The sequence below is a fragment of the Rana temporaria genome, chromosome 3, assembly GCF_905171775.1.
Source record: "Rana temporaria chromosome 3, aRanTem1.1, whole genome shotgun sequence".
Lineage (NCBI taxonomy): Eukaryota > Metazoa > Chordata > Amphibia > Anura > Ranidae > Rana > Rana temporaria.
In genome coordinates, this window is record NC_053491.1 from 68,696,616 (window position 1) to 68,709,479 (window position 12,864).

Below are 12,864 nucleotides of genomic sequence, written 5' to 3' on the forward strand. Positions count from 1 at the left end.
ATAACCACTTTTGCCAGAAATCACTCCTGTCAAAAGATCTCAAAGTATTACCTGGTACGATGAGATTAAGCAAGGTATTTGTGAGCTAAAATTGGAAAGCCTAACATTAATATAAGTGTGTTCAAAATATATAAGAAAAAAAACTGTGATGGGAGCATGAGCTTTCCAAATAGACTTCATGTACCTTCTTGACAGCTCTTTTATTATTTTGTATATTTTTCATATTTTCATTCACACCATTTCATTGCTTCTGTTTTCCAAAGTCTGGGCTTTTTTGTTTTTGTCTGTCCTCCATAAATAGAAATGCCTAAATGATAGTTAGCCCTACTAGTCCTCCCCATGCTAAACATATTTTAAATAGGTAATACTTACTATACTTACCCACATTTATTTTATGATGTACTTTGTCCAATGTTGCTAGGTGCCTCCTAAATCTAGCCATGAGGGCCAACCAGCACCCTTTCCTCTCTTGCTGGCACTGATCTGACAATAGCTAGTAAGAAGACGAATGCAGCTATGTAGCAGCTTGCCTCTGCACTTTCCATGGACAAGCAACAAGAGAAATGCAGAGGCTGATATCCCCACCCCTGCATGCCATTGCTTGTCTGGGGAAAGAAGCCATGGCTGGAGGAGAGGGGGTGCAGGTTTGACCTCACAGCTAGTGTAATGCCGCGTACACACACTTGGAATAACCGCTGGTGATAAGCACTGGCTTCCACCGCCTACCCCCACCGGGAGAAGACAACTACTCCACAGGGAGGATTCCCCTGTCAGCACTGCCTGGGTTGATGGAGGAATCATTTGAATTTTTTTCCTACAACACGTGGTTACAGGAAATAGATTTGCACTGTCTCTGGCCTGCCTAAGTCAGTGATGTCAAGGGAAATTTAAATTTGCCTAATGTGCTATACTAAAGTGGTATGCAGTGACTTCTTTTTACAACATAATTACCTTTTGTTTGAACTCTTCTTAAATGCCAATATATGTAACTGCAGAATAATTGCATGTTGTCCTACCTTAGAATGTTTAAAGATTTAATCAAACATCATTGCATTATGAAAAAAGATCACTCTTAATGCAAACAGCATTACTGCCCAAATCCAGCTAAAATATTGCATGTGTCCCCTCAAAAGAAATGTATCTTCTCTTCCTGTGCCGTCTGACATCTGGGCAAATTTCCCTCAGGGGAAAACAGACAGCAACAAGATCCCAGCCAGGACTCTAAGACTGGGTTCACAATATTGCAAATTGGATGCAGGTTTCTCTGCATCCAACTTGCATGTCGGGAGACTGTGTCTGGCTCTCAGTGGAGCCAGTTTACACAGCTCTGGGTTGGCTACAGAAAGACTTGCACAGTAGCCCTTTGTGTCTTTTGATCCAGGTCTGAATTCAGACAAAAATCTCCACCACTTTACTATAAATCCCCCATTTGGTGATGTCCCTATACTTCCTGTTCTGTCTAAAGCTAGACAAAAAGTAAAGGTATTCATTACATTTACTTTCTGTCTGACACCCAGCAAATAGCTTTAAGGAGATTTTAGCTTAATCATTGGTCTGTCTGACACCTACCAAAAAGGCAGGAAGTGAGGGGTGATTATCAGATTACCTATTCTGTCTAACAATCTTTAAATAAACAGTAATTTGGGAATTTTTCCCTCTTCTGCTTGATACCCATCAAACAGGTAGTCATGTTGGATCTGTCCCCACATTCTTGTTCTGATTGACACCTGTTAATAGTAAGAAGAAATATTCGGAAGAAATGTGGACACAGACAGCAATGACAAGTTGACATACATTTTTTGACCCTTACCCACTCCATAAAAAAAAAATGGCTGAAGTTGGGGCCCTTAAAATTCATGTTTTGTGACTCATACCTTAATAGAATTAAGTGCATCATTTAATGATATTATGCATGCCGAAAACAGTTAAACATATGTGTTTTTGACCTTACTGCATCACCCAAAACATGTTGCATGCTGTGTTTGCATTCTGCCATCATTATTTAGTATTTCTATGCTCTAATTACTCAGCAATGATACTATAATTCCCTTCATTGTAGAAACATCCAGGAGTCATGAGAAGTGGAGTGCCAGCCTGCAGACTTTGTGGTCTTTCCACAGGACACTCTTTGTAACACGCACAATTTTTGTGCTACAGCTGTGCATGCCGTGGATGTACAAACCTTTCTCAGGAGCCAATGTTACATTTTTTCGCAAATATAGGTTAATATAAAGTTCCCCTGATGGTTTCTGCCCTTTTGAAGAGCCTGATTTTCTCTTATATATATAAGCTTTGCAAAGGAATGTTTACAAAGAAATTGGGGAATCCTACTAAAAAGAAAGAGAGTCCGAGCAAAAAGGAACAGGATATTTCCCAATTTGGCCTATACAAAAATCCCAACATCTCAACTACCATAAAAAGCACAGTCAAAAAAAGTGCCAAGTGCTCTTCTTCTTGCAATTTATCAACTGAAGGAGATATTGTAAAGAAAGAATTTTCACTTTCTCCAACCTTCAGTTACCGGGTAGCAATTGCCAATGGGCTGCAAAAGAATGCTATTCTAGTTGGCAATAATAACGAGGATGCATTTCAAGAAGTATCTTCTCTTGATAGCTCATATTCTGAATCTCTAAGTGAAACAAGGGCTGGCAGTACAACCAAGTTATACACATCTCACACCATGCCAGTCAGGCGAAACAGGAAAAGTATGAGCAGTTTAGCTCCATCTGATGGAAGTTCTGATGGGGAACGTACCTTACATAGTTTAAAAATGGGTGCCCTACGCAAATTTAGAAAATGGAAGAAAAGTCAAGAATGTGTTTCCTCAGATTCAGAAGTAAGCACATGGAAAAGAACATGGGGGTTGCGGAGCAAGTCTTTAGACAGAACAGTTCGTCAGCAGAAAAGCAGTACGCTCGAGCCCAGCTTTAGTTCAACAGGGTGCATAAGTCAAACCCATGATGTCATGGAAATGATCTTCAAAGAATTGCAAGGTATAAGTCAAATTGAAACTGAGCTTTCAGAATTAAGAGGACATGTGAATTCTCTAAAGCAATCAATTGATGAAATTTCTAGTAGTGTTGAGGTTGTACAAAGTGAAATTGAACAGCTGAGAACAGGATTTGTACAGTCAAGAAGGGAAACTCGAGATATCCATGACTATATTAAACAGTTAGGTCACCACAGTAGTAAAGTCAGTCTTAGATTTTTAAATGTGCCTGAAGAGAAAGGGGAAATTAGTGAAAATGTTGTTTATAGAATTTTAGTTGAGAAAATGGGATTTGCAGATGCGCAAAACAGCATGAAAATTGAACTTGCACACAGAATAGGACATCAAAGAGACTGTCCCAATGCAAAGCCTCGACCAATTCTTGTTTATTTTGGTACACAACAGGATAGAGATTTAGTTTTAAAAAAATGTTATAAACTAAAAGGAACTGGAATAGGAATTTCTACAGATATTCTTTCACATGATTTGAAAGGTAAAAAAGAAAAAGTGCTACCTTCTTCTCAGACTTATGAAAGCATGGATATGAAATTTTCTGCCATGGAGCCAAAGATTAACCATGATGAATGGGAATGTCAGGAAGACAGTGACAAGGAAGTTGAACCTGATATCAACAGGAATAGTTATGCAATGATCTCCAAATCAGAAAGTCAGATGAAGTCCTCTGGGAGCAAAAAGAGTGGCCAATCATCTCACAATAAAAAACCTCACAGAACAGCTGATGTCACTTATAAAAGCAAAGATGACTATGGGGATCTTAATTTTCAGTCTCCAGTATCTGATAGTTTAGAAAAAAGCAAAGTATATTACAGTGATTCAACTCCTTTGTGGCATTCACAAACTGATTTTTCTACGCCCAAACTAAGCCGTTCTGAATCAGATTTTTCAAAGTTATGTCAATCCTACTCTGAAGACTTTTCAGAAAACCAGTATTTTACAAGAACCAATGGCAGTTCTCTGTTGTCCTCTTCTGATAGGGAACTATGGCAAAGAAGACCCGAAGACAGTTCATCAACCTGGTATGCAAGCTCACAAGAGCAAGCTTTTGGTAATGATGCAGAGCCTTACCATGAAGAAAATGAAATAGAGAATACTGAAACTGTTGACAGTGGCGTAAGCAATGGAATACTTTGTGCTTCTGGAGACCGTAGTCACTACAGTGATTCTCAACTTTCACTCCATGGTGATTTGTCTCCTTGGAAGGAATGGCACCATTTAGAACAAGGAACCGATTCTGGTCTTGACACATCAACACAGCATGCCTTTGGCTATAATGTTAACTGCCCCTCAGAACAACAGATGGAAATTTATGCAAACAATTATGAAAAGTGCCAAAGTACAGATCTTCCATATAACACGGAAAACTACAACTACACACTTGATAGCAATTCTCCATCTTGCCCAGAGATATGTACTGCAGTACAAAGTCAATGGACTAGTGAATATGATTCCTATAGTGAAACAAATGCCAATGAAATTTACCAGAACCAATCAAGAATGCCAATGATGTATCGTAGCCAGAGTGAGTTGCAAAGCGATGATTCAGAGGATGCTCCACCAAAATCCTGGCACAGTCGACTAAGCATTGATCTCACAGATAAGACGTTCAGCTTTCCTAAGTTTGGCTCTACTCTTCAGCGGGCCAAATCAGCTTTGGAGGTTGTTTGGAATAAAAGCACTCAGAGTTTAAGTGGTTATGATGAAAGTGGTTCTTCATTTATGGGCAGATTTAGAACTTTATCACAGTCTACAGCTAATGAATCCAGCACAACTCTTGATTCTGATGTCTATACAGAACCTTACTATTACAAAGCTGAGGATGATATTGATCACAGTGAGTCAGCAGCTGGTAATGAAAATGGAGGTGATTATGTAGAGGTGATGGAACAGGTTCTTGCCAAACTTGAAAACCGAACTAATACAAATGAGAATTTCGAGCAGATTCAAGATTATCAAGAATATGAAAACAGTTCATATGATGCAGAGTTTGCAAGTCTACAAATGGATGGATATGATACCCCATATGACGACTTGGTCTCTGAGGATGTTTTAGAACCCGAATGTGAAATAGTTTATGACATGACAGAGAATGACTATGAAAACAAAAATGTACCAGAAAAAGTTGTTGAAGTCCCAAAGAAGAAACATATTCGCCCCAGCTTTAAGGAGGCTGCAATGAAAGCATACAAGAAAGAAATGGCCGACCTTGAAGAACGGATCCTTGCAGGAGGTACTCTAAAATTATTTTGAAATGTGTGTTGGTTGTATATTTTGAGTCTAGTAGCTGTGTAGTAAACTTAAAGATTGTATACCGTTAAGTATTACAGTAAATTCACTGCTAGTTTTATATTTATAATAAATATTCATAGCTGCAAGTTTATTAGAAAATAATATTTAGCCTATAATTATAACACCTGGCATTTACTATGTACTAGTGATTTTCTAACAAACTAACATTTCCAAAATCATTCTAGGGTGTCCATTTATTTTAAAACATTCTGTCGATCAGCCTCTTTTTTAACACTAAATATACTAGTTAAATTCCAGTCAACATCTCATTGCATCTTAAAAGCTAATAATAGCACTGTGCAGGGTGAGCAGGATACAATAGTAATTGGGAAAATCCATGATCTGTGAGGCCATTATATTTGTAATAGGTTGGAGTATATGATGTTTGGTGGCCAGAATATCATTGCTAATCAAAAGCTACTTGTAAAAGTTTTCTGTTGAAGGCTTTATATAATAGAGAGCACTGATGTCTAAGTCCCACAGTAACCAATTAGAAATCACGGGCCAGATCCTCAAAAGAGATACTCCGACTTAACTGCTGTTCAGTCTGTGTGTAACTTTGGAAACGATCCTCAAAAGGCTTTTTCCAAAGTTACACAGAAGATCCGGCATGTGTAATTGAATTACACTGCCTAATTTTAGGATGCAGTACCGCATCCGCCGCTGGGGGCATTTCGAGTCGAAATGCCGTTGCTAGTATGCAAATTAGCACTTAAGGCGATCCACAAAGCTTTCTAGCTTCCTTTTTGCGCCGTAAGTGTTATTTTGCAAGTGTAAAATTAGGGCTCGTTTTACAAAGTGTAAAGTTAGTCACACCTTGTAAAGGCCCATTCCAGCGACGGCATTTGGTATGCTTTCCCGAGGGAGAACTCCACGTCAATTTGTAAAAAACAAAACCGGCATGGGTTCCCCCCCAGGAGCATACCAGGCCCTTAGGTCTGGTATGGGTTGTAAGGGGACCCCCCCCTACGCCGAAAAATCGACGTAGGGGGTCCCCTACAATCCATACCAGACCCGTATCCAAAGCACGCTACCCGGCCAGCCAGGAAGGGAGTGGGGACGAGCGAGCGCCCCCCCCCCTCCTGAGCCGTGCCAGGCCGCATGCCCTCAACATGGGGGGGTTGGGTGCTCTGGGGCAGGGGGGCGCACTGCGGGCCCCCCCACCCCAGAGCACCCTGTCCCCATGTTGATGAGGACAGGACCTCTTCCCGACAACCCTTGCCATTGGTTGTCGGGGTATGCGGGCGGGGGCTTATCGGAATCTGGGAGTCCCCTTTAATAAGGGGGCCCCCAGATACCGGCCCCCCACCCTAAGTGAATGGATATGGGGTACATCGTACCCCTATCCATTCACCTGGAGGCAAAAAGTAAAAGTTAATAAACACACAACACAAGGCTTTTTAAAATATTTTATTATTCTGCTCCGGAGGCCCCCCCTGTCTTCGTTATTAGCTCAATTAGCAGGCGGGGCTTCTTCTTCCACTCTCCGGGGGTCTTCTCCGCTCTCCGGGGGTCTTCCGCTCTCCGGGGGGGCTTCTCCGGACTCCGGGGGGGCTTCTCCGGACTCCGGGGGGCTTCTTCCATCTTCTCCCCTCTTCCGCTCTTGACTCGGCGAACCCCGGTTCTTCTGCAGCTCTCCGGTGCCTTCTTCTTCAGCGCTGGCTGCCTGCTATGTTTGTGTGTTAGCTCGATTTCAAACAGGCAGCCAGCGCGGTCTTCTGTGGCGTCAGGGTCTTCTGGTCTTCTGTTCTTCCGATGTTGCCTCGTCGCCTGTTGTCGCTGTAATGATGGAAGCGCGCCTTGCATCACATTTATATAGGCATCACCGTCCCATCATGCTCCGGCAGGTACCCACGTGGTGGGTGCACGTGGGTAGGCACCCACCACGTGGGTACCTACCGGAGCATGATGGGACGGTGATGCCTATATAAATGTGATGCAAGGCGCGCTTCCATCATTACAGCGACAACAGGCGACGAGGCAACATCGGAAGAACAGAAGACCAGAAGACCCTGACGCCACAGAAGACCGCGCTGGCTGCCTGTTTGAAATCGAGCTAACACACAAACATAGCAGGCAGCCAGCGCTGAAGAAGAAGGCACCGGAGAGCTGCAGAAGAACCGGGGTTCGCCGAGTCAAGAGCGGAAGAGGGGAGAAGATGGAAGAAGCCCCCCGGAGTCCGGAGAAGCCCCCCCGGAGTCCGGAGAAGCCCCCCCGGAGAGCGGAAGACCCCCGGAGAGCGGAGAAGACCCCCGGAGAGTGGAAGAAGAAGCCCCCCCTGCTAATTGAGCTAATAACGAAGACAGGGGGGGCCTCCGGAGCAGAATAATAAAATATTTTAAAAAGCCTTGTGTTGTGTGTTTATTAACTTTTACTTTTTGCCTCCAGGTGAATGGATAGGGGTACGATGTACCCCATATCCATTCACTTAGGGTGGGGGGCCGGTATCTGGGGGCCCCCTTATTAAAGGGGACTCCCAGATTCCGATAAGCCCCCGCCCGCATACCCCGACAACCAATGGCAAGGGTTGTCGGGAAGAGGTCCTGTCCTCATCAACATGGGGACAGGGTGCTCTGGGGTGGGGGGGCCCGCAGTGCGCCCCCCTGCCCCAGAGCACCCAACCCCCCCATGTTGAGGGCATGCGGCCTGGCACGGCTCAGGAGGGGGGGGGCGCTCGCTCGTCCCCACTCCCTTCCTGGCTGGCCGGGTAGCGTGCTTTGGATACGGGTCTGGTATGGATTGTAGGGGGACCCCCTACGTCAATTTTTCGGCGTGGGGGGGTCTCCTTACAACCCATGCCAGACCTAAGGGCCTGGTATGCTCCTGGGGGGGGAACCCATGCCGTTTTTTTCTTTGAAAATGGGCATGGAGTTCTCCCTCAGGGAATGCATGCCGCTGTCATTTTTTTTATCCCCGACGCAACTTTAAGCCGTCGCGATCCTCAAAACTCGGCGTAACGTAACTTCGCGCATGCGCAGTACGGCCGGCGCGCATGCGCAGTACGGCCGGCGCGGGAGCGCGCCTCATTTAAATGGGACTCGCCCCATTTGAATAGGAACGCCTTGCGCCGGCGGAATTTTAGTTACACAGCCTGAAATTTCTAGATAAGTGCTTTGTGGATCAGGCACTTAGGTAGAAACTTTAAGGCAGTGTAACTTAAATTGGATTTTTTAAGTTACGTCAGGTTTTTGTGGATCTGGCCCCACCTTTCCTTAGACCAACTGCAACAAACATCTACAAACTAACTTTATGTGGGTCACTGCTCTTTTTTATATGTGAGTAGCTATTACTTTAAAAGGTAAGTAGGTACACTACAAACCAATTATATCAATTTGGTATCTTGTCTCCTAAAATGAATTGTGATTATAATCTGTCTGCCTGTCTGATAACATTTGTCACCTTGACAGAATCTTTGCTCCGCAATAATAAGTAATTTCAGAGAAAGGATGTAGCAAGTAATATTTCATAGTTTTAGCATATTGGAAAACCTTTAGCACAATGTAAGGCCTGTTGAATATAATTTTTAAAATAGTATGTATGTTAATTTCTCTAACAATTCTCTAAAACTAGCCTTTCGTATGCATTTTAAGTGGAAATCCCCATCTTTCCTATGTGACTGGTTCACTTCTATGTGTTGTATTTTAGTGTGTATTTGAAGAGAACCTATATGAGCCCATTCATATTTACATATTTACAGTACTTTACCACACACACTACAATGTATGCAAGGGTGTGAAGGGACTCTTAAGCAATTTACTAATTCAGATTAGCCAAGTCACCACACATTGTTATTTCAGTTCTATGTCATTTTTAAAGTATCCATGGACTGAAGATGATTGTTGCCCAATGGGGCCAATATGTTTATGGGTATTTTGCAATAAGTGCACAAATAAACAATAAAAATATGGCGTAATATTTTTTCTAAATTATTCTTAGCATGATAAGAACAGTGGCCCAGATTCAGTAAGCAATTGCGCCTGTGTAACCATAGTTACGCAGCACAATTGCTGACTTGCGCCGGCGTAACGAGTTCTCCTGATTCACTTGTTACGCCGACTGCAGCCTAAAATCTGCGTGGCATAAGGCTCTTATGCCACGCAGATTTTAGGCTGCATTCTTGCGTTGACCGCTAGGGGGCGTTCCCATTGTGGTCAGCGTATAGTATGCAAATTGCATACTTACGCCGATTCACAATGTTGCGCGCCCCCTGCGTACGCAAGTTACGCCGTTTCCATACGGCGTGTTTAGCGTAAGGCTGCCCCTTCTAATAGCAGGGGCAGCCAATGCTAAACTATACCCGGCGTTCCCGCGTTGCGACGTTCAAATTTTACGTCGTTTGCGTAAGTGAATCGTGAATGGCGCTGGACGCCATTCACGTTCACTTTGAAGCAAATTACGTCCTTGGGACGTCATTTGCCACAATGCACGTCAGAAAAATTTCCCGACGGAGCATGCGCTCTACGCTCGGCGCGGGAGCACGCCTAATTTAAATGATTACCGCCCCCGGCGGAATCATTTACATTGCGCGCGCTTACGCCGGGCAATTTTGACGGCGCGCCCTCGCAATTTACGGAGCTACTGCTCTGTGAATCGAGGGCAGCGCAAAATCGTTGCCCTGCGCCTCCGCAAATAGAGCACAATTCTTTCTGAATCCGGGCCAGTGTTTTCTTCCATATGAATAATATAAGCCTGATATACTAGAAAAGATCTCCTGAGAAAGTGCTCATTATGGATGCAAAGTTAATTGGATTTTGCCTGTGTATTTTGTATTTGTGCTCCTTGATGTGATTTACTTTTATTTAGGCACTAAACACTTGGGGCAGTAGCTTTGGTGATATTAAGAAAGTATCCAGTCTGGACAAGGATCCGTAAAGGTGGGAGAAATAGGTAAAATCTCCTTCCAGAGGATGTAAATTTCTCCAAACATCTGTGAGGTCAGCTGCTTCAGTCAAGCTGTAGAGCTGAGTATTTTGCATACAGGATGTGTCCGATGAGGCTTTAGGGGTTGCAGATCTGTCTTTCTGTGGAGAGAGAGCGTCATAAAAATCCATGATGATATCTCTAGTTTGGTAGGTAAATATTTACTGGAGAAAGGTTTATTGTTAGCGTTGAGGCAATATGCATTAAGATCAGTAGTACTATTGGCAGTGAAGACCTTCATGAGAATACCAGCTTCATGGCTCTGCGTGTGGGAACAAGCACCATCACTACCCAAGATTTATGTATCCACTGCATTTCCTCATCGTTCAGATGGGTTTCCTGAAATAATACTACATCTGCTTTTTATTTTTTTTCTTAGATGTTGCAGTACCTGCATGCATTGTAGTGGGTGCATAGTCCTTTTATGTTCCACGTGACAATCTCATAAATACCAATGACTAATACGAATGATTGGATGGCTGCACTCTCAATACTTGCAGAAAATGCCATAAAAAACAACCACAACTGATAAGGCAGGGAAGGGAAAAAGTAGGTAGTCACATTTCACTCAGAAGTTTGTGCTTTCTCAATACCCCCATAGTTCTATAGAGGTGAACTGGATAGGGCTGATAGCACTTTTTTGAAATAGCACTGTTGACAACACAGGAATTTGCAAGCTCTCTAGATTTCTTTTTTTTTTTTTTAACAGATCAAATAGGAGCAAAAAAGAGAAGTTCATTGTTAAGGTTTACACACTAATGCTTACCCTCCAAGTGTGATCATGCCATTAAAACATAAGCATTGTGGTTGTGTGTGAGTGATTATGCCTGTCTGTGTTTTTGGATTTCTAATTGCAAATAACCTACTTACAGTACATAGCTTGTGGGCAAATGTTGTCATTCATTCTGAAGACTGTATTACTTATTGTCCACTGATTCCTTTTATAGTCACTAATGCTCTAAACCATGTTTAAGTGATATGACAAGGTTCGCGTAGAGAAAATAAATCTATAAAATGTTATTTGTTTTGTGCAAAAGTTTTGATTTTTACCATTGCTAATCCCTCTATAGGTGGCCATACAAATACATTTTCTAGAGCTTATTTTCTTCCTTAGGAAATTAATCTTATAAATCTGAAGGCTAGCTGAGCTGTTTGAGATACTGAAATGAAGCTTGGTACATATACTCCACTAGCGCTGTCAGTAACTGAGTGCAGTAAACATCCATTTCAATGAGCTTATGCAGAAGGGTTAGGTAACCAGATGATTTGTGATTGCTTTAAATAACTGTTTACATGATTCATTCTTGATTGATCTATAACTACTTATCGATATTTCATTTTGAAATAATTTGGCTGCATTGGATTGCACAGGATTCATATCCAGGGGAATTGTTTGAACTTCCTGACTTTAGCACAGTTGCAGTGTTTGCTATTAGAAGATTCCTTTTTTTCATTTGCCCCCTAAAAATAATTTTTAAGCATATTTTGCTGTATTGTTCACTAAAGTTCATCTTTAAATTAGCATTGGAGTAAAATTGAGAGCTTTCGACATACCATAGAATAAGGTCACTTTTCAAAAGGAAATCCAAAAGACTCCTTACTGACCACACCCATTTTTATTAGGAGTGGAGCAAGGGGAGGGGACATTAGTGGTACAGTATGTGGCCAAGTTGTGTTGACAGTAGGAGGGGCTTACCACTGTTGGGTGTGGCCAAATTGTGTTGACAGTAGGAGGGGCTTAAAGGGGTAAGGTTTACTAACACCTAAGACAACTTTGCTCTGGGTCAAGAGTGCAGGCCCAAGTGTCACAAGCAAGATCAGGGCACTTAATAATTCATATCTTTACATTCTGCAATATAATCTGCACAAGCCAAGAGTGGAGGGACTGAGAAAACCATATAATACTGGCATATGACATCACCAATAACCCCAGACACAGCTGGGAGCAGACACTTCCTCCCCCTCCCTCCTCCTGCTCCAGGCCAATCACAGAAATGTTGCTAATGCTCCTAGTCACCTTGCCATAGGAGTATCATGTGCCACCAAAAACATAATGTCCCATCATGTAATAAAAGCAAATGTACAAGGCAGGGAGAAATCTTTGGTGCAGTTAAACTGCAGATGCAGTCGCCCCACAACCTGACAAGTGTCTGTGCAATCTAGTCTTCTGTATCTTACTGGATCTGGTACAGGTAAGTATAAATACTCGTGAGGGGGTCAGGGAAAGGTTCAATTACAGTTTAAGTAAATATGTGTACTGTCTAAGAAAATTAACTATAATGCAAAATGACCACACATTCTCAGTTTTGTCTGATATAGAATTTGACAAACCAAAAATCTGCTGCAAAAAAACTGTAGACCATGCTATTGGTGCAAATAAGGGGTGTAATTGTGGAAATGTATCATTACAATATCTTTTGCAAGCAATAGTGTATGGAATTATCTGTAATAGGTGTGCAATGTTCTCTACAATACCCCTATGAAGCAATTTATATGACTTCTTTACTTTCGGTGCTTTTTACAGCCACCTTTAGCCATTTCAGTACTTGTACATGTATTGTACCTATGTAAAAAGTAAATGCAAAATACTGTAGCTAATTATTGTAGGATGACCCTAAAAATATTAGTAAAAAATGTATTCTAAACGC

General features: G+C 42.4%; 2 protein-coding genes across 2 annotated transcripts in view; both read left to right on the top strand.

Moving 5' to 3' along the window:
* The window catches only part of LOC120931361 (protein unc-13 homolog B-like), a 292,922-nt gene extending 290,686 nt beyond the window's left edge, over positions 1-2,236 (top strand). The window contains exon 9 of the mRNA XM_040342718.1: positions 2,060-2,236. The gene's annotated coding sequence lies outside the window, so the exon portion shown is untranslated. The remainder of the gene's footprint in view (positions 1-2,059) is intronic.
* UNC13C (unc-13 homolog C) overlaps positions 2,229-12,864 on the top strand; it is an 829,386-nt gene continuing 818,750 nt past the window's right edge. The window contains exon 1 of the mRNA XM_040342717.1: positions 2,229-5,237. Coding sequence (XP_040198651.1) covers positions 2,243-5,237 — 2,995 coding nt within the window. The 5' untranslated portion in view covers positions 2,229-2,242. The remainder of the gene's footprint in view (positions 5,238-12,864) is intronic.